The sequence below is a fragment of the Hemicordylus capensis genome, chromosome 16 (assembly GCF_027244095.1).
Source record: "Hemicordylus capensis ecotype Gifberg chromosome 16, rHemCap1.1.pri, whole genome shotgun sequence".
Classification (NCBI taxonomy): domain Eukaryota; kingdom Metazoa; phylum Chordata; class Lepidosauria; order Squamata; family Cordylidae; genus Hemicordylus; species Hemicordylus capensis.
Genome location: NC_069672.1, coordinates 8652698 through 8674601, shown reverse-complemented (window position 1 = coordinate 8674601; position 21904 = coordinate 8652698). Strand labels below are relative to the sequence as shown.

The 21904-nt window shown below is 46.0% G+C and overlaps 1 protein-coding gene across 3 annotated transcripts; it reads right to left on the bottom strand.

Annotated features, from left to right (window-relative positions):
- Positions 1-85: 85 nt before the first annotated feature.
- Positions 86-21270, bottom strand: LOC128338329 (uncharacterized oxidoreductase YjhC-like). 3 transcript variants are annotated; one of them, XM_053280573.1, is made up of 15 exons: positions 21154-21270; positions 19669-19741; positions 17896-18012; positions 14725-14809; positions 12945-13018; positions 12351-12410; positions 11676-11783; positions 10963-11019; positions 10201-10331; positions 9398-9452; positions 7918-8010; positions 6273-6407; positions 4214-4315; positions 3200-3364; positions 86-489 (listed from the first exon to the last, which is right to left on the bottom strand). In XM_053280573.1, exons 2-15 carry the CDS (start codon positions 19720-19722, stop codon positions 373-375), a joined length of 1353 nt encoding a protein of 450 aa, XP_053136548.1. In that variant the 5' UTR covers positions 19723-19741; positions 21154-21270; the 3' UTR covers positions 86-372. The 3 variants fall into 3 exon arrangements, with proteins under 3 accessions (XP_053136548.1, XP_053136549.1, XP_053136550.1); XM_053280574.1 differs by having other exon boundaries at positions 19669-19760; positions 21154-21219; XM_053280575.1 differs by lacking the exon at positions 17896-18012.
- Positions 21271-21904: the final 634 nt, after the last annotated feature.

Sequence of the window (21904 nt, the reverse complement as noted above, 5' to 3'; positions counted from 1 at the left end):
TCTGAGTAAACTGGCCCAGGACAGCTCAGCACAAGACAAACCCGGTGGCGGATCAATCCCCTTTGCATCACGAAAGGAAAACTGATCGCGGTGTACTGCAAATCTTTAATGAGCCTCTTTTTCTATTCCTGCAAAGCATACAGACGGAGATCATGGTTCACGTATCACACCGTGAACCACCTCGTCACCGAAAATGTCAAAATGTGCCCCCGTGGTTGAGATGCGAGACTCAACCCGTCATTTCAGCACATAAGCAAGCTTCTCTGGAATCAAAAGCCCCTGGGCAACAGATCCGGAAAACCTGCAGGTTCTTTCTTTGATTATAAAGCAATGCCGTGGTAAGCCGATTGGCACAGAAGACACCTCCCACTTTCATGTTTCCAAATGCACAACCCGGTTTTCCTTTCTTGATCTCTCTGCTGCAAACACAAGGAGATGTGAGTTTAAGGTTTCTTCTGCTCCTGACAGAATAAGGGACGGATCGTTCTCCTGTTTAAAGGGGAAAAGCAAAGCAATTTAGACAAGGAAGAAGAGAACTTAGCAAACCAGTTCAGGCATCACCCAGAACTGTGATTAAGGTTGGGCCCAGAGCAACCAAGATGGGAAGTGTACAGTCCACTTCCCATCTAGGTTAAACTAATCCAAGATTGGCCGTGATGTCCGAACCAACTAATCTTGGTTTATTCTAACCTTCCTTGAGATCTGCACTCAAAGTTTGATGTATGTTACAGATTTCAGGGTATTTGAAGTATGTAGGGACACTGAAGGAAATCTGAATATCTTTTGAGCTGCTGATGCATGCACTTCCCCTCCCCATCTGTGTTACAATGAACCAGACTGGCCATGACATCCAAACAGATTAATCTTGGTTTATTCAGCCCTATGTACTGAGATCAACAATGACATCCAAAATGGCCAATCTCAGTTTATTCTAGCTATCTTCCATCTAAGGTCAGTTGCAACATCCGAACCGTCTGATCTCCGTTCATTCTAGCCTAGATGCTTCAAATAAACCGAGATTAATCATGATGCCCAAACTGACCAATCTCAGTTTATTCTAGCTAACTTCCTTCAAATAAACCAAGATCAGTCGCAACGTCCAAACTGACCAATCTCAGTTTATCCTCACCTATGTACTTCAAATAAACCGACTTGCGTACCCAAGGACCGAAGCAAGGTACAGATCTTGGTTTACTTGAAGTATGTAGGCTATAACAAACTGAGATTGGCTGATTTGGATGGCATGAACCAATCTTGGCTTGTTTTCACCTAGATTGGAAGTGGACACTCACGTGGGGATGGAAGGCAGGAGGTGCACACACCTGGGGCTAACACACATCACATGCAACCCGGCTCGGAGGTTTCACATGGTGTTTGAACTGGCCAAAATTATATTCTTGAAAGGCAGTAAAACAGATTGGATGTTCTGGATAGATCTTTGGGTGATTTGCAGTAATAAGGGCTGGACTCCCATTTGTTTAAATAGCAGCAGCAACAAGTCTCCTTGAGAGCTTGGAAAAGCTGCTGCCAGTCAGTGAAGACAATACTGAGCCAGATTAACCAGGGGTCTGACTTGGTCCAAGGCAGTTCCTTATGTTGCCCAATTTCCGCATGGGAAGTACCCTCATGAGATCGCCTTGCTGGCCGTGTGTGCATGGGCCCCCAACAACTTCACAATACCTGCACCGATTTGCACCCCATTTGGTACAGATGTTCTGCCACACAGGGACACATGGATGGCAAGGTTTGTGATGATGCCATGCACCCAGGTCAATATGGTGGGATTCCAACTTGTGGAATTCTCTGCCACAAGACGTGGTGACAGCCAACAACCTGGGTGGCTTTAAGAGGAGTTTGGATAACTTCATGGAGGAGAGGTCTATCAATGGCTACTAGTCGGAGGGCTGTGGGCCACCTCCAGCCTCCGAGGCAGGATGCCTCTGAGTACCAGTTGCAGGGGAGCAACAGCAGGAGAGAGGGCCTGCCCTCAACTCCTACCTGTGGCTTCCAGCAGCATCTGGTGGGCCACTGTGTGAAACAGGATGCTGGACTAGATGGGCCTTCGGCCTGATCCAGCAGAGATGTTCTTATGGTGGCCACACAGAAAACAGGTGCCTTAGTTCGTACCTGAACTGCTTGTTCTTTTTTAGAATTAGGCGGCGGAAACATGTAGAGTATTTTCCATGGGAAAACTGGAGTGAATTTGTACAAAAGGGAAAGACCGAGGCCAAGGAGACCTCAGAACACAGAAAGCTGCCATATACTGGGCTGGGGAGGAGAACTGGTCCTATAGTCGTAAGCATGACTGGTCCCCTTTGCTAAGCAGGGAGAATAAATAGGTAAGCACTGCAAGATATTCCCATTAGGCGATGGAACCGTTCTGGGAAGAGCAGAAGGTTCCAAGTTCCCCCCCCGGCAGCCTCTCCAAGATAGGGCTGAGAGAGACTCCTGCCTGCAACCTTGGAGAAGCCGCTGCCAGTCTGTGTAGACAATGCTGAGCTAGATGGACCAAGGGTCTGATTCAGTATATGGCAGCTTCCTATGTTACCGAGTCAAACCATTGGTCCATCTAGCTCAGTACTGTCTACCCAGACTAGCAAAGGATTCTACAAGGTTGCAGGCAGGAATCTCTCTCAGCCCTATTGGGAGATGCCCAGGAGGGAACTTGGAACCTTCTACATGCAAGCATTAAGATGCTCTTCCCAGAGCAGCCCCATTCCCAAAGGGGAATATCTTACATTTAGTTTCCCATTCAAATGCAAACCAGAGTGCTTAGCACAGCGGACAATGCTTAGCAAGGGAGCCTTCTGCATGCAAGCATGGCGGTGCTCTTCCCAGAGCGGTTCCGTCTCCAAAGGGCAATATCTTACAGTGTTCACACATGTAGCCTCCCATTCAAATGCAAACCAGGGCAGACCCTGCTTAGCAAAGGGGACCATCCATGCTTGCTACCACCAGACCAGCTCTCCTCTCAAAAACAGCCACTTTAAAGAGTTTGCTACAACACCCCGCCCAAGGGGTCTCGCAGAGAGGGATCATAAGATTCAGTCTCTCAGAAAATGGTTGTGCCAACAAGTTTCCAGCCTAGTCGTCGCCCTGATATGTTCGTTTCCTATGTGTAGAGAGTGGACCTTCTACACAAACAAACCAACCCAACTTCACGCATGTTGGATGGAGGACTGAGAAAAGGAAAACTCACAGCTACAGCCGAAACGAAGCTGTTCATCAGGTAGAAGTCAGCACCACCGTGGCCAGCTAGGTTTCGTGGGACAGCAGCTGCCGTGTCAGGGGGAAAGGTTACTTTCTTCCTCTGGAGGAAATCAAAAACCACGACTGGGCCGTCACCTTCACAGGAGAGTTCTCCCTAAAATCCAAACAGATAAAAGCCACTTAATGAAACACTGGAAACCGACATGGAATGAATCAAGAGTGAAGCTTGACAATGGGGCCAGGAATCTCCACTGGTTTTGCAAAAGAAAGACGAGGCCCAAATAGGCCAAGAGGGCGCAGATCAGCATATAATCAGGGGGCTCTTTTCATGCAGGACATGTGTCTCTAGGGAGGCCCAAGTGAGCGAGGCTCAAATGACTACTTGTTTCTCTCAAAACATTTCCACCAACATTACCCCAAGGTGTAGCAATTTCCTGCACTGCACAATTGGACTAAAAGATCTCAAAAGGTCCCTCCAACTCTAGCACTCTATGAATGGTGTAAGTGTATTACTTAAAAAATCCTAGACATCTCCTTGGGGGGGAAAGCCCAGACAAACACAGCGGAACTAACTTCTGTGCAGTATTCTCTGGGAGAGGGATTCCCAGATTTCGACGCCTACAGCTCCCATCATCCTCAGCTGCAGTGACCCTTGGCTGGGCATGCTGGGAGTTGTAGTCAGCAACTTCTGGGAATCCCTCTTACAGGGAACACTTCTTCTGAATAAACAAGATTGAGCTGTAAAACCTATACAGTTGATAGACATGCAGCACAATCCCAGCCATGTTTACTCAGAAGTGAATCCCATCAAGTTTTATTTATTTTATTTTTAAATTTATATCCTGCTTTTCCTCAGAGGAGCTCAGAACGGTTCAGCGATGCTTACTCCGAAGCAGCCCGAATTTAAACAGATGGCAGAATCCACCTTTTTCTTGCTGCAGAATTATGGGATGTATTTCCAAGTGACAAAAAAGAGTTCACAGCCCTCCTGCACGGGATTTACCTTTGTACCATAGATGGTGGTTTTCCTCACACCCAGCTTCTCTGTAAAGGCAATCATTGTAAAACCAGCCGTCACTCCTCCTTCAAACTCCATATTTACAACCTGAAGGGAGAGTTTTAACAGATGAAAGGGGACCCACGGGGTTAGCTTAACACTTACTGTCCAAACATTATAGATGAGGAAGAAGAAAAAACTGATCTCTAGACATTCTGAAACACAGAAGGGCTCAGTTATGTATAGAAAATATCAAATATATTCCAGATGTATAGAATATGTAGAAGATATTGAAAATGTAGAAGCTTTCTGCCATTTTGGGCAGTCACTGATTTTCCCCCAGTGGCAAGTGTCCATTTCGGGTCAAACCATTTAGGGCCAATTCGGCCGAAGCATCGGACCTTCTCCAACTCTGGTTTAGAGACTCTGAAAAAACTACATTTCCCATCATACCATATTCACCTGAATCCAAGACTAGGTTCTTCCCAGTGCTTTGATGTTAGAAATCAGGGGGTCGTCCTAAATTCAGAGTCCTCTCCTTTTTTAGGTGAATACAAGTATAACCTCTATTTAACCCCTGTTTTTAAGGGAATGGCCTTAAATTTAGAGTCATCTTCTATTTGGGTAAATACGATACCCTGCGCCTTTCCCAGTACTGCAGGAGAAAGCCCCCAAATCAAATTGATGGTCATTCCAAAGCACTGAGGCAGGCCCCGAATCGCAGGTGATTCCAAAGCGCTGGTGAAACCTCCGAATCAAATTGATGGTCATTCCGAAGCATTGAGGCAGGCCCCCCGAATCACAGATGATTCCAAAGCGCTGATAAAGCCCCCGAATCAAATTGATGGTCATCCTGAAGCATTGAGGCAGGCCCCGAATCACAGGTGATTCCAAAGCGCTGGTGGAACCTCCGAATCAAATTGATGGTCATTCCAAAGCATTGAGGCAGGCCCCCTGAATCACAGGTGATTCCAAAGCGCTGATGAAGCCCCCAAATCAAATTGATGGTCATTCTGAAGCATTGAGGCAGGCCCCCTGAATCACAGGTGATTCCAAAGCGCTGGTGGAACCTCCGAATCAAATTGATGGTCATTCCGAAGCATTGAGGCAGGCCCCCCGAACCACAGGTGATTCCAAAGCGCTGATAAAGCCCCCGAATCAAATTGATGGTCATCCTGAAGCATTGAGGCAGGCCCCCCGAATCACAGGTGATTCCAAAGCGCTGATGAAGCCCCCAAACCAAATGATGGTCATTCCGAAGCATTGAGGCAGGCCCCGAATCACAGGTGATTCCAAAGCGCTGGTGAAACCTCCGAATCAAATTGATGGTCATTCCGAAGCATTGAGGCAGGCCCCCCGAACCACAGGTGATTCCAAAGCGCTGATAAAGCCCCCGAATCAAATTGATGGTCATCCTGAAGCATTGAGGCAGGCCCCGAATCACAGGTGATTCCAAAGCGCTGGTGGAACCTCCGAATCAAATTGATGGTCATTCCGAAGCATTGAGGCAGGCCCCCTGAATCACAGGTGATTCCAAAGCGCTGATGAAGCCCCTTCATCATTTCAAACATGGCTGCTGATGTACTGTTAACTAGGGCTGGTTGAATCGGATTTTATTTGGGGGCCGCCTCGGTGCTTAAGAATCGGAGTTCACTAAAAAGGTTTTGTACTAACTTTATTCATTTAATGTAACCCACTACGAAAAGCTTTTCAAATAGATGGAAAAGCTAAAAAGCAGAACCCCAAAGCAGTTGGATTTTGGTGATCAATTTGGATTCTCAAAGCCGCATGTTAATTTTAAACATAAGCATATTCATTGTGAAATCTGTCCGCCACTGGATCCCATCAAATTTTGATGACTGCTGTCACTGCAGAATCATTGCGTACCAAGTGCTGAGGTTGAATATCAAAGTACTCTTACATCCAGAAAATATTCACCATCAAAACAGAGAGGAGAATCGTGAAGGAGAGAGAGATCAAATGTGTTTTCAGCTCTATAAATGATCATGGCTTGGCTAAGAAATAGTTTAAGGGGGAAAGCAAAGATGAATGCAACACTGCATACCTGGTTACTAACCACATCATTGTCACACTCGTAAACGCACCTTCCGTACGGGCCATGGCGCAAGGCGTTGGTCAGAGACTCTATATCGCACTCACCACTACTGCACACAACCGATACGGGCCAATGAAAATAACCCTGCAATCCAACAAAACTGTGTTTAATCATAAGAGCCTTTCTGGAACAGACCAAAGGCCTGTTTAGTCCAGCATACTGTTTCCAACAGTGGTCAGCCTTTGGGAAGGTGACAAGCAGGATATGCGGGCAACCAGCTTTCCCCTGGTTCTTTGCCCCCAGAATTCAGTTAGGAAGATCGAATCGCACTCCGTTCTTGTGGTTAAGGTGCATGCGCAAGCTATCGTAGCACATGGGCACTAAGGCATAAGAGCAGCCCTGTTGAATCAGGATCCATCTCACTGTTTCTAAGAATGGAAAATTGGATACTTCTCAGAAACTCACAAGCAATGTGTGAAGGAGATAGCTATGACCCCACCATTCGATTCGTGAACTACCTAAACCGTACCACATTCTTCAGCTAACGAAAGGATACCTAAATATACTATCAACTGAATCCTAAAGTATCTTTTAATTCTTTTCTGCCCAAAGGACCCCTGATTCTTGAACAGCATTCAGCCCCGCCCTCCAGCCACAAAAAATCAGAGCTGGAGAGGTCCCCTGGAGGTCATTCTCTGCCAAGTGCAGGAATCTGCTTTAGCATCCCTGACTGCTGGCCGTCCAGTCTCTGCTTGAAAGTCCTCCTCTGTTTCATGAGGCAGACTGTTCCACAGCTCTTACACTCAGGCAATTCCTCTTAATGTTTCTTTTTAGATTGTGAGCCCTTTGGGGACAGGGACCCACCTTATTTATTTGTTATCCCTCTGTGTAAACTGCCCTGAACCATTTTTGGAAGGGCGGTATAGAAATCGAATGAATACATAAAAACAAATACATAATTTCTGGCCTGAATCTGCTTCAGTGCCATTCCAACTCACGGGTTCCAGTCCTGACATCAGGAGCAATCGAGAACAAGTCTGCTTTCCTTTGGCATGACAGCCCTTCGGATATTTGAAGACGGACATCACCTCTTCTCTATACTCAACATCCCCAGCTCTTTCAACCATTACTCATTGACCAGCATTCCCTGTAACAGGGAGTCCCAGATGTTGTTGACTACAACTCCCATCATCCCCAGCTGCAATAGCCTTTGACTGGGGGTGATGAGAGTTGTAGTCCACAACATCTGGGAATCCCTGTTACAGGGAATACTGTCCCTCACCATCTTTATTGCTGTCCTTTGAACCCCTTCCGGTTTCTCAATGTTCTTCTTAAAATGTGGTATACCCCAAAACTTTGTTGGGGTGGGGAGCCTAAGAGTACTTTGGGGGCCACCGCATTTTTTGTTTCTAAAGTATCAGGTACTTTTTAAAAAGCAAGTTCCAGGCCTTGGCACTCAACCAGTGAATTAAATCGAAAAAGAGTCCTCTAGATAAGACACAAGTAGATGTATTTCTTACTGGCCACAGCCCTGTCTGGGTCTTGTATCGGAGACTTTATGTTTTAAATGAAAGCTTAAAAAAACCAGAGAAAGGATCTGGGATGTCTCTGGGCTGGACCCCCACCAGAAAGGGGCTACAGCCCAAATACTTACCTTCTTTCCTAGCTCCAGATAAATCTTCTTAGCAGAATACGGACATGCTTGCTCGACTGAACAGTCCAGACAGCGGCTAGCAGCTCCTTGGGGCTAAAATAAAATTGGCCAGAGGTCACTGCTGAGTAGGGCTATGCACAAAATTTGCTCGAATCGATCCAAATTCAAATTGATTCGGATCACATCAATTGTATCAAATGCAAGTTGATTCAGATTTGAATCAAATTCAAATTGATTTGAATTCAAAAACATTGAATAGTAGAGGTTTACTCCAATCGATTGGCAGGAACGTCCTCCAAAAATTACTCCATGGAGGGAATACAACCATTTGTTCTTTGTTACCTTAACCGTCCCCTCTGTGCAGAAATGACTGCAATTTTAACTCAAATCATTTGGAGGGTAGGGATAAAGGGTGATAACACCCAGAAAGCTCCTTGTGCAACAATGCAGTCACCTATGTCCCATCTCTGGGGGGCAGAGTGGTGGTGGGTAAACATTGACTTAAATCACTGTGAGCACTCATCTCCTAAGATGAGTTCTGATGGTCAAATTTTTCAGGCCTCGCTCATGGACTAACAGAGATAGCCCGCATATACAAGTCCCAATCTGTATGCACATCTCTAATACTGCCTATCAGAGCTGCATAAAAGAAAAGCAAACCTTTGGGCTCTCTTTTGAGGAAGGATAAGACAATAACAACAACAACAACAGTGGACCACCTAATCAGCTTTTGTAAAAAGATCGCACAGACTGACTACAAACAAAGGCATGACAAGGTAGCATGGATGATACACTGGAACATCTGCAAAAAATACAAGCTACCTGTAGCCAAAAATTGGCGGGACCATAAAATTGAAAAAGTTGCAGAAAATGAAGGTGTGAAAATATTATGGGACTTCCTACTACAAACAGACAAACATCTGCCACACAATACACCAGATATCACTGTAGTCGAGAAGAAAGAAAAACGAGTTAAAATAATCAACATAGCAATACCAGGGGATAGCAGAATAGAAGAAAAAGAAATGTAAAAATCACAAAATACAAAGATCTACAAATTGAAATTGAAAGGCTGTGGCAGAAAAAGACCAAAATAATCCCAGTGGTCATTGGCACCCTGGGTGCAGTTCCAAAAGACCTTGAAGAGCACCTCAACACCATCGGGGCCACAGAAATCACCATCAGCCAATTACAAAAAGCAACTTTACTGGGAACAGCCTATATTCTGAGACGATATCTATAACAACAGCAACAACATTGACAATGAAATTCAGCCATCCCAGGTCCTTGGGAAGGACTCAATGTCTGGATAAAACACACCAGTCAATAACACCTGTCTGACTGTGTAAACAAGAAATAATAATTGCATTTTGTTGTTATTAATAAGCAGCCTTATGTAACAATATTTATAATTATTAAAGTATTTAATATTAATAAGCAGGCTTATTATTAAAAGGCAGCAGTGGGAAGCATCACAAACCTGGTGCTCTTTTGTGAAATGGGAGAGACTGCCAAAAGAGGATACTTTCAAGCACCTGGAAAAAAAGAGACAAATCAAATCAAGCTTTATTACAGTCACAGACCAGTAAAAGAGCGACAGTTTCATAGAGAAGCCCAGCCACAAGGTTATATTAGAGTAGTTAAGACAGCAGAACAGAACTGAATTGAGTTCTTAATGACAAATATTATAGGCAAATGTTATAGGCCATTAAGCAAAACTCAGTCACATTCTAAGATATTGTATCATTCTGGTTGGCTAAGAGATAGTCAAGACAAAACGAATCTTTGCAACCAGAGCGGAAGCCAGAGCAGATGGCAGGGAGATCTTAACAGCTTTTCCAGATGAATCAGTCTCCAGAGCAACAAATGTGCCATTGTTACCAGTCAGTTAATTTTTAAAAATATTCACCTATCCACCCCCAGCACAGTACCTCCAGTGACTGTTGCTGGTATCTAGCTTAAGTTTCTTTTTAGATTGTGAGCCTGGAATTTGAATCCATTTGGTCGAATTTTTTGCAAAACCCTATTTCCTACTCCCTGCAAGCCAAAGCACTCAGCTCCAAATGACAGTTACTCAGGGCAACTAAAGTGAATTAACTATTTGCCTGAATCCAAGACTAGGTTTCTTCCAAGTTTTTTAATATTAAGATTTGGGAGTTTGTTCTAAATTCAGAGTCCTGTTCCTTTTGAATCAATGCAGGTATAACCTGTATTTTAACCTCTAACTTTTTAAGGGTGTCATCTTAAATTCAGAGTAGTCTTTAGTTCAGGTCAATACAGTACCTTTTGCCACCCATCCAAAAATTAATGAGGTCCATATCGTGGCAGGATTTCGCCAGCAAGGAAAAAGAACTCTCGGCTTCGTTCCTCCAGTTTCCTCGGACAAAGGAGTGTGCAAAATGCCAGAATCCAACCTAGACACAAAAAGATGACAGCAGTTATAGCACTGAAAAGGATGTAAGCATTACCGGAATGAAAAGCAAAAAATTATTTAGTGTTTTTAGAGAATTCACATAAATTATATTTCCACAGTCCTCGTACAAGGTTCTGTGTCTACAATCATTTTGTTACATTCATTTCATTTCTTGATCTTACTCCTTTTTTTTTTTTTTTTTTGATGCCCCATTCTGGGACAGATTCTACACTAATCTGGTGTTACTCTTCCTCCCCTTCCCCATAAGCTGCATGAGTCCCACTAGACAAGAGTGGGAAATGGACTGGTAATTGCTATCAAGGTTTGGCCTATCACAGGAGATTACTATCTGACTTACCCAAGGACATATCCTGAGTCTGTGGCAGAGGAAAGATTTGAACTCAGGACTCCCAGAACAAAGTTGCAACTCTGTCCACACGCTCAAAACAGATATTCATAACTGGAGATGGTCCAGGCCTTTAATTGCCAAGGGCAAGTTATCGTCGTCATTAATTACAATCCCGGACCTTAATTGCCAAGGGCAAGTTATCAACTCAAGCCATTAACTACGATCAAAGATCAGATATAAGTTATCAAGGCATCATCATATTTTTCCTTTTAATAGTACTTACAGGCTCCAAATGCTGGATGTGGCAGATATCTCCGATAACCCCAGAGTCAAGAACTTCCTATTAAAAAGGATCAGAGAGCAAGAATTGGCAATTTTCAAAACTGCCAATTTTCAAAAAACACACCTGAAAACACATCTTTTCACCCAAGCTTTCTCAGCTTCCTAAATTTTGGGGGTTTTAATATCTGGTTTATTTTAAAATTCAAAACCCAATTTCGGGGGTTTTAATCACTGTAATTGTTTAATTGTTGTTTTAAAGTGCTTTTTGAATTGTTAATTGTTATATTGTTTTTAATTTGTTTTAGCGCTTTACTGTTTTAGTGGTTTGTTTTCATTGTAAACCGCCCTGAGCCATTTTGGAAGGGCGGTATACAAATCAAATCAAACCAAACTGTTCTTTTCTTTCTTTTTTTAATAATGCAAGATCCTGCCTCTGAGCCTGGAGCTGGGACTAGTAGCCAAGTAGCCATCAATAGGCCGGTCCTCCATGAACTTGTCTAAGCCCCGCTTGAAGTCATCACCACACGCTGTGGCAGAGAATTCCACAGATCAAGGATGAGCTCTGTGAAAAGGCACTTCCTTTTATCAGTCCAAAATCCCTTGGCCATCAGTTTCATGGGATGACCCCTGGTTCTTGAGTGGTGAGCGGGAGAGAAGAACTACTGATGATCAATATTGATCCTCAGAGCACCAAGGTCAATTTCACACACATACCTTGATCTTCAGGGAAATGGGGTGGTAACGCAGGACATGACAGACAGCGAGGATGACGTTGCCGGTTTTACAGGCCTGAACAATCTCCTTACAGTCCTCGGGTGTCACCTGAGCCGTCAAAAAAAAAAAAAAAAGCAAAGAATCGGATCTGCCTTCAAGACTCCAGTTCACTTTTCTGTTTCAACTACACAGGATATTGGCTGCCCCTCTGGGAAGAGAAGAGAGAGGACTTCTGGGAACGGTGGTCAGCTGAAACTGCATGACTCAGGGCTAGATATACAAGGCATGTTGTCCTTCCCAGCGATGACCAGGTCCCTTTTGGAATTCATGGCGAAATCTCAACTAGGGGAAGACATTATAGTGATTGTGGGCATGCATGGCATGGGCATATAACTGCCCAGCACATTATCAAGTGGGGGCTCTCTTCTACTGAGCAGGGGGAGAGCAACTGTCCCTATCCAGCCCAGCCTAGCGTCCCTGGTATCTCCATTGAGTTTCTTTTGAGAGGGTGAGCCCTTTTGAGACAGGGCATCCATTTCCCCTCGCACCTGGGCAAAGAAATGCCTTCAGAAGTGTTGGCTTTCTTTTATTAAGTAGGGGGAGAGCAACTGTCCCTATCCAGCCCCAGGACAGCATCCCTCCCAGTGGCTGTTGCTAGCGTCTTCCAGCACTTACCGCCATGGGCTTCTCCAACAAGATGTGATATCCTTTTTTGGCAAAAGCCACTGCCGGTGCCTGTGGAGGAAAGAGGACCACATAAAGAGGACCACCCAAACCCCTGCTAACTTGGCAAAGAGGCACCTTTTAACGTGGTGATTCTCTTTTATTTAGCAGGGGGAGAGTAACTGGCCCTATCCACCCCCAGCACAGTACCTCCAGTGACTGTTGCTGCTGTCTATCTCATGTTTCCTTTTAGATTGTGAGCCCTTTGGGGACAAGGATCCATGTTATTTATTTATTATTTCTCTGTGTAAACCACCCTGAGCCATTTTTGGAAGGGCAGTATAGAAATCGAATAAATAAATAATATTTTAATAAATAAAATATTCTTCATCAAGCAATGGAATGCTTAGTCCATCCTCAGTGGGCGGGGCAAGCGAGGGAAGGCCATCCGCGGATCTTTACAGAAGCAAAGATCCTGCCAGAAACACTGGCTCTCTGCACCCGATATTTCACACCACCCAAATCTAAGCAGAGTCTCGAGTCATCAAGAAGGGTTCGCGAGCAGGTGCATCTCGACTCCAATGACGTGGGAGATGCTGGCATCACCTTATGGAGCTGGTCCTGGGTTGCTATGACAACCGCATCCGCAAACTTCTCCCTCTCGGCAGCTGCTTCCCAGTCTGAAGGACACGCGATTCATTCGTCAGCGAGGGAACAAACAGCAGGAAGAGAAAGCCACACAGAAGTCAAGGAGCAGCTTTTGAGGGCATGGTCTGTATTTTGGTTCACGTTAGAAGATGAAACATTCAGTGCCCAATGTTTCGAACGAGTGGCTACCAACCTGTGGTCCTCCAGACACGGTTGAACTACAACCCCCATCATCCCCAGCCACAATTTTATTGTGGCTGGGGATGGTGGGAGTTGTAGTCCATCAGCGTCTGGAGGACCACAGGTTGGCAGCCCAATGGTTTAAACACTAAACATTAATGTTTATATATTTAAAGCATCTAAAGATCTGAAAAGCCTCCGTCTCGGAATGTGCATCGATCAACTGCAATGCTTGCCAACTTATCACTTATATACCACGTATGCTCGTTCTTAGGCCTGAAAAACAGGGATGAGTGAAATGGCCCCGAGAAAGACCTGAGTTTATCCTGCCCCATTAAAAGCCAGTCTCCAAATTGAGTATTTGGAGTATTTGGAGACTGGCATTTAATTGATTGATTAAGTGCCGTGAAGTCAGTGTCGACTCTTAGCAACCACAGAGATCGATTCTCTCCAAGATGATCTGTCTTCAACTTGGCCTTGAAGGTCTCTCAGTGGTGCATTCATTGCTGTCCTAATCGAGTCCATCCACCTTGCTGCTGGTCGTCCTCTTCTTCTCTTCCCTTCCACTTTCCCCAGCATTATGGGCTTCTCAAGGGAGCTGAGTTTTCACATAATGTGTCCAAAGTATGCTAGTTCAAGCCTGGTCATTTGTGCCTCGAGCAAAAATTCTGGATTGATTTGTTCTATGAACCATTTATTTATTTTCCTGGCTGTCCATGGGATCCTCAAAAGTCTTCTCCAGCACCCAAGTTCAAAAGCGTCAATGCTTTTTCTATCTTGCTTCTTCAAAGTCCAGCTTTCACGTCCATAGAGTGTCATGGGAAAAACCATGGCTTTTAATAGGGAAAGATAAACTTGGATCTTTCCCGGGGCCATTCTCCCTCTGAGCATTACCAGGCTTACTGCCTGAAGTTGGTTTGTTGGGGCGAGGCAGGTAACACACTCTCTCTCACCCTAACCCAACAGCAAGGACTGTTGTACAATGGAAGAGTCTGCCACATGAATTGGTGGGCTCTCCTGCACTAGAGGGTTTCATACAGAGGTTGGGCAGTCATCTCCCATGGATATTGTAGGAGATTCTCGCACTGAGTAGGGTTGCTTCTAGACTAAGACCTCCAAGACACCTTCCATTTCTAATATTCTATTATCTTAAGAAGTCTAAGGGGAGATATGATCGCCAGCTTCAGATATCTCAAGGGCTTTCAGATTCTGTTGCTCCTGAGAGCAGGACCAGAACTGATGGGTTGGAATTACAAGGAAGCAGATTTAGGTTAGGCATTAGGAAGAATTTCCCAATGGTCAGAGCTGTTGGACAATGGAACCACCTGCCTCATGCACTGGTGGGTCCTCCTTTGCTGAAGGTTTTCAAAAAGAGGCTGGACGGCCCATCTGTCAGGGCTGCTAACTAACTCTGAGCATCCCTCTAAGGTGCCATCCAACTCCAACATTCTCTTGTCCTCCCTCGCAGGGTTGTTGCCCTCTTCAACAACCTGTAGGAGGAAGATGACCTGATTTCCTCTGAGGAAGAGCACGGGGTCTCAATGAAGAACACACGTACCATCAAACACATTGTCCTTGTCAATGATAAACTTTTCTTGGAGTGTCTTCCTGGCACATTTACGAGGGTCAGCAACGCCGATCACCTAAAGAAGGTGGAGGGAAGCCGTAAGAATGCCAGAAACAGGGAACCTGACCCAAACAGTTAAAGCAAGGCAATAAAAACAGATCAAAAACACAGTCATAAGAGCAGACAAATTTACTCCTGAATTGCAGCTTTGGATAATTGACATGTGTGCCTTGTCTGCATTTGAACTGGGTTTTTTTCCCCAATGGAAAAGTGAATAAAAGGAATGTTCAGCTACTTGGTTGCATTTTAATGAATTGTTTCTTCTTTGAAAACAAATGATATATATCTTTACCGTGTTTCCCCGAAAATAAGACAGTGTCTTATATTAATTTTAGCCCCCAAAAATGCACTAGGGCAATTAGCGGTACATCAGAAATTACTGCTAGGTCTTACTTTCGGGGTAGGTCTTACTTTCGGGGAAACAGGGTAGAAGAAGGTGTCCCCGCCCCAACTCACTTCCCTTTCTTTTTTTCCTAGGCAGTTGTATTTTATTATGTTAAACTTATGCTTTAAGGATTTTTTTCCTTTCCTTTCCTTTCCCAGTTATATTCGCATATATAATTGCTATTCTTTATTATGTTATATGCACCATAGCAATCTTATTTTTTAAAAAAGAAAGAAAGGGGGAAATGGTGTAGGGGAGAAAATAATTTTTTTAAAAAAAGAAAGAAGAACAGGAGCATTTCCAGACGGGGCTTTTAGCTTGCTTCTCCTCCGGAATGGAGGGTGTGTGTTCACATATCGGCCAGATTTACCCCAAAATCCCTACGAGCGATCCAGGAGCACTCCAGACACGATTCGTGTTTTTCACTGTGTGTGAGACCATAGCCCAATTGATGTCCAGAGTAAAAAACAAATAAATCAACTTTTTGTGTCTGCTTTGGGGGCAAATTCGAACCCGCAGTAAAGCCTCACAGCAAACCCTGACAAAGTAAAGCCTAGTGTCTGGAAATGCTCCAGGGAGGGAAGGACAGGGATTAACAGAAGGGAAGCCACACGGCAACTTTCTTTCATGTGCTGCTCAAACGGCTACCTCAACTGCCCACTGCGCTACCAAAGGTCGCTGCGTTACCAAAGATCGGTTAACAGCACTTAGGTGGTTTCCCTGCTGCTAGAAACAGCTCAATGGACTTTGAGTCGAGGTGAAAATTATAAGACACAGAGCAGATAGAAAGGTTTATTTGCGCTAGTTATTAGACCATAGCAAAGCAAAGCAAATACACAACATAGAGGTGATGGGGGGGGTTGCTGCTGTGAGTATTGTGCGGGAGGGTCAGGATGTATATATTTTAAATAAATAAAATCATACCATCCACCAGGAATAGAAACAATAAAAGAACCAGTAAATACATATACAGCAATTAAACACAGCAGCCAGAGTCACCAATAAGGACCAGTAAAGGAAAACACATCCTACAGAACAAAAATAATACCGTGCAAATCCAAGCAGATGGAAATCGATAGTTTATTTGTTTATCTAAGCTATTTTTATACCACCCTGAAACCTACATCTCTAGTTGGTATACAACAAAATGGTCATATTGTCCTTGTATTTTCATGTATAATGTATGGTTATATTTTCAATCTCTTTGGTCAGATCTTTGTTTTTATATTCGAGTTTAATATTTTACGTGTGCAATTTTTATAGTCTTGTTTTAATTTTTCTGTGTGAAGCGCCTTGGGATTGTTTATGTGAAGACCCAGCTCCCTTAAGAAGTCCATAATGCTGGGGAAAGTGTCAGGAAGGAGAAGAAGAGGACGTAGGAACATAGGAAGCCGCCTCTTGGTCCATCTCGCTCAGGATTGTCTACACTGACTGGCAGCAGTTCTCCAAGGTTTCAGGCAAGAGTCTCTCCCAGTGCTACCTGGAGATCCTGCCAGGGATTGAACCCGGGACCTTCTGCATGCAAAGCAGATGCTCTACCACTGAATTCTGAAATTACAGCATCCAGATCATTGTACAGTGGTCCGTCTACTTACGAAATTAATCCGTTCCGAATGCACATTTGTAAGTCGAAAAGTTCGTAAGTCGAAAAGCGGTTTCCCATAGGAATGCATTGGGAACGGATTAATGCGTTCCGGAGCCTAGAAAAAAGACCCAGACCCCCAGTAAGGCTTGCAAACTGCACAGGAACATTTCTTTTCAAGAATAAACAGGCAGTAAACAGGCAGGCAGGTCAAGGAAACCGCATGTAAAATTCGTAAGTCGAGGAAACCCCATCTAAAAATGTGTAAGTCGAAAAAACCGCATCTAAAACCGGATCTAAAACTGCCGTTTGTAACTCGAAAAATACTTATGTCGAGTAGTTCGTAAGTCGAGGGACCACTGTATTAGCTGCTGTATACAGAGTCTGACCATCGGTCCATCTAGCTCAGTGTTGTCTACACTGACTGGCAGCGTCTCTCCAAGGTTTCAGGCAAGAATCTCTCCCAGCGCTACCTGGAGATCCTGCCAAGGATTGAACCCGGGACCTTCTGCATGCAAGCAGATGCTCTACCACTGAGTTCTGGTAGAACTCAGATCCCATCCCCATGATGTCAGGATCTTGAAAAGCATATGGGAGAGAAGCTAGCCTCAGAAATGTCCCAGGCTCCTCTCTTGAAGCTTCAGCTTTTACTTAAAAAGAAAAAGTCCCATTCGCCTCTTTACTCCTAGAGATAAGGGAAAAAAACCATATCTCCTAGAGATACCTATCTTGTCCTAGAGATAAGATCCTCTGTGAAGATAGGGAACAAGGATGGAACTATAATTGGGCAAACAGGTCCAAAGAACCCAGGCACCCTCGCCCCGGTCAGACTCATTCGTATTTGAATGGGAGAACTACATGTGTGAGCATCACATGATATATTCCCTTAGGGAATGGGGCTGATCTGGGAAGAGCATTTGCATGCAGAGAGTTCCCAGTTCCCTCCCTGGCATCTCCAGAGAGGGCTGAGAGAGACTCCTGTCTTTGGAGAAGCCGCTGCCAGTCTGGGTAGACAATACTAGAAGGGCCAAAAGGTCTGACTCAGTATGAAGCAGCCTCCGATGTTCCGATGACTGTTCGTGGGTGCAAAAAGCATCCTTCCAGGACATCGTGGCTGTGCAGAGAACGGCCTCACCTTCATGCGGTCAGGATAACACTGAGCGTACGAGGCATAATTCTTTCCACGGCAGCCGGCTCCAATAACCAGAACGGTGATCTGGCGGGACATGGCGCCAGGTTCTTCTGCCGGGCCCTAGAAACAGAAAGGTGCTTTAGAGCAGGTTTGCCTTTACCCCCGCCGGCGCTCTTCCCAAAGCTGCTGGCGAGGGGCTGCAGTGTATCTCCTTGCAGTCCCGGTCAGCGTCGTATCGGACGTGGCCGACGCTCAGGGACATGGTGCGCATTGGTCACTTCCGGTACGACGCTGACCAAGGCTGCAAGGAAGTAAGCTGCAGCCCCACACCAGTGGTTTTGGGGAGAACAGTGGGGGGGGGAGTGATGGGGCAGGTAAGGGCACCCTCCCTGCCCCTTAAAGGAAACCCACCCCCCGCCTCTGAACCGGCTCGAATGCCAGACTTCCGAAGCGGTTCAGCGCTGCATAAAAGGAATGCCGAACCGGTTCATCCCTAGCAGTCGGCAGTAAGGTGATCCGTGAGCATGAGGGGAAAAGAAACCTTGTGTGACAGATCCCCACAATCCTGCAAATGCTTTTGTTAACAGGATGGGTGTTAACTGTCTTTCTAACAGGATGGGGGCGTTCCAACACCCGGCACGCAAAGGCTCTTTCCTCGTTGCACATGCATCCTCACTGCGACCTGCCACCTTCGCCATCCAAAAGACAAGAGTGAACAGTATTACTAGGGACATTGGAAGCTCAGAACAGTGGTACATATGCGGGTATCCTCCCGTCTTGACTACTGCAATGTGCTCTATGTGGGGCTGCCTTTGTACATAATCTGGAAACTGCAATTGCTACAGAATGCAGCAGACAAGTTGGAGTCATCTCCTATACTAAAAAAAAACCTATACTTGCTGCCAATAAGTTTCCGGGCAAAATACAGAGCTGGTTATATGGAGAAGAGAGCTGGTCTTGTGGTAGCAAGCATGACTTGTCCCCTTAGATAACCTGGTTGCATATGAATGGGAACATTGTAAGATATTCCCCTCAGGGGATGGAGCTGCTCTCGGAAGAGCAGAAAGTTTCAAGTTCCCTCCCTGGCTTCTCCAAAGTAGGGCTGAGAGAGATTTCTGCCTGCACCCTTGGAGAAGCCGCTGCCAGTCTGGGCAGACAATACTGAGCTAGATAGACCAAGGGACTGACTCAGTATATGGCAGCTTCCTATGAGCCTAAGCGATAAAGCCCTGAATGGCTTAGGCCCAGGGTATTTAAGAGGACATCTTCTTCACCAGGAACCCCCATCGCCCGTTGAGATCATCAGGAGAGGTCCATCTGCAGTTGCCACCAACTCGTCTGGTGGCTGATCAGGGATGGGCCTTCTCTGTTGCTGTCCCAAGACTCTGGAATGCGCTCCCTGCTGAAATAAGAGCCACCCCATCTCTGGCAACTTTTTAAGAGTATTTAAATGGTCCCATGCATTCGGGAACCACGATCAACTCCAGCCCTCCTGCAGATGTTGGCCTAAAGTTCCCAGAATCCCTGGCAATTGGCCATTGTAGCAGTGGATTATGGGAGTTGTCGTCAAAAAACAGCTGGGGGGAGCCAATTTGAGCAGGCCTGCTTTAACGGGCAGTCCCAGATGTTGTTGACTACAACTCCCAGCATTCCCAGCCAAAGACCATTGCAGCCGAGGATCCTGGGAGTTGTAGTCAACAACACCTGGGATTTCCTGTTATGGGGAACACTGACCACAACATAAAAGGGTTCATTGGGGAGAAGGACACCGCAAACCTTAGGCAGGAGACTGTGTTTTCGTTGGACACTGTTGCTGTGAATGGCCCCCATCCTTCGTGCCGTCGTGCGTCTGAGGAAAAGCACAGAAGCTTGTGCAACAACACGTGTGTTAGTCTGTAAGGTGCGACAAGGTCAGGGCTCTGCAACTCCAGCCCTCCTGCAAATGTTGGACTACAACTCCCATCATCCCGCTGCAGCTGGGGGTGATGGGAGTTGTAGTCCAGCAACCGCTGCAGAGCCGAAGTTACACAGCCCTGTACCCAGTTCCCCACCCCGCCTGACTTCCCAGGTGGTATAACTTTCAGGGCCTTTTAGCCACCCCTGGGTCTTTTCTGTTTCTCCTCCTCAAACCCTCCATGTATCTGATGCATACGAACCCCAGTTCCCAAAAGTGGTTTACCCCAGTTCCCAATCCACTGTCCAATCCACAGACTCAGGGCAGTGTACAAAGCAAGAACAGCATCCGAGACACCCCACCCCGCAAAAAAAAAAAAAACCCTTATAAAAATGACCCAATTGAAATATTAAGCTCGACTATAAAAATGCAGGTCTGGTGGGGGGGGGGGAAGATTTTTAAAAAACAGGCACAAGGTGTTTGGACTACAACTCCCATCATGCTCAGCCACCATGGATGAGGATAATGGGAGTTGTAGTCCAACACCACCCCGGGGACCCAAGCTTGAGAACCTTTGCACTAGGGAGAAAGCAGACACAACGGGCTTATCACACAGAGGATCTGCACCCTCAGTCTGTTGATCTTTAAGGTAATGAAAGGCTCTTTGTTGCTAACAGCTTGCAACAGCGTGGTGTAGGAGCCAGCGTGGTGTAGTGGTTAGAGTGCTGGATTAGGACCGGGGAGACCTGAGTTCAAATCCCCATTCAGCCATAAAACTAGCTGGGTGACTCTGGGCCAGTCACTTCTCTCTCTCTTAGCCTAACCTACTTCACAGGGTTGTTGTGAGGAGAAACATAAGTATGCAGTACACCGCTCTGGGCTCCTTGGAGGAAGAGCGGGATATAAATGTAAAATAATAATAATAATAACAACAGACAGGGGTTCTCAAACCTGGATCTCCCCAGATGCTGTTGGACTACAACTCCCATCATCCCCAGAGGCTGCAGATGATGGGAGCTGTAGTCCAACAGCATCTGGGGACCGAAGTCTGATAACCCCAGGACTAGGAGAAACGCAGAGATGAAACTGGCTGCAGCCAACTTCGCCTTTCCCCTGTTTCTTGAGAAACCCATTTTCCCCATCTTTTTGTAAAGAGAACCCTCTCCTCCTCCCCGCCCGCTAAGAAAACGCCTCCGGAGAAGCCAAAAGGGCAGACTCACTCCCACCAAGCAGTTGACCACCCACCCACCCACCTTTTCCGACCAGCACCACCCCCGCCCATCTCTTCCCTGCAAAAAAAAAACAAGACTCCGCAACCCTATGGGCTGCAATTACCGCACCGATCTACGGAACAAAGAGAGACTCACCTACTCCAGCTGCTGCTGCTCACCTTCAGATTGAAGCAGCAAATGCTACCCGCCCGGGAAAGCCCAGCGGGTAGCCACGCCCACTTCCTGCAGCCTCATTGATGCGAAACTTCCCACGAGCAGCGGTGACGAGCACAGGAGGAAGCGGCGGGCAGTAGGACCCAGGCGGAGCGGGGAGGAAGGAGGTCTCAGCGCTGGGCATGCAAGACCGTGAGCGAAGGAACTGGGAGAGAGAGAGAAACTTTTTCTTTCTTTCTTTCTTTCTTTCTTTTGTTCTCCTGGCAGGGTGCATGATAGCCAGAACAGCAGCTTGACACTTGAAGAGTCTGCCTTGCTCAGCGACGGGTTTTTTCCACTGAATATAGGAACATAGGAAGCTGCCATATACTGAGTCAGACCATTGGTCTATCTAGCGCAGTATTGTCAACCCAGGCTGGCAGCGGCTTCTCCAAGGTTGCAGGCAGGAATCTCTCTCTCTCAGCCCTATCATGGAGATGCCGCCAGGGAGGGAACTGGGAACCTTCTGCTCTTCCCAGAGCAGCCCCATCCCCCTATGGGGAATATCCTTCCAGAACTCACACAAGGTCTCGATGGGTCGGATGTGGGCTAACAGCCTGAGATTGAATCCAGGCAAGACAGAGGTACTGTTGGACAGTAGGAGAGCCAATCAGGCGGAGAGATTTTACCGCTTCTGGGTGGGGTTGCATCCCCTTGAAGGAGCAAGTACGCAGCTTGGGGGTACTGCTGGACC

What these genes read in the sequence shown, in the direction of transcription:
- LOC128338329 (XM_053280573.1), bottom strand. Translation starts at nt 19,722, where the DNA reads ATGGGGGCCATTCACAGCAACAGTGTCCAACGAAAACACAGTCTCCTG. An exon ending in AACACAGTCTCCTGCCTAAG is followed by an intron (nt 18,013 to 19,668) that starts GTTTGCGGTGTC and finishes TTCTGTTTCTAG; the next exon opens with GGCCCGGCAGAAGAACCTGG. An exon ending in TTTTGGATGGGTGGCAAAAG is followed by an intron (nt 9,453 to 10,200) that starts GTACTGTATTGA and finishes CTTTTTTTCCAG; the next exon opens with GTGCTTGAAAGTATCCTCTT.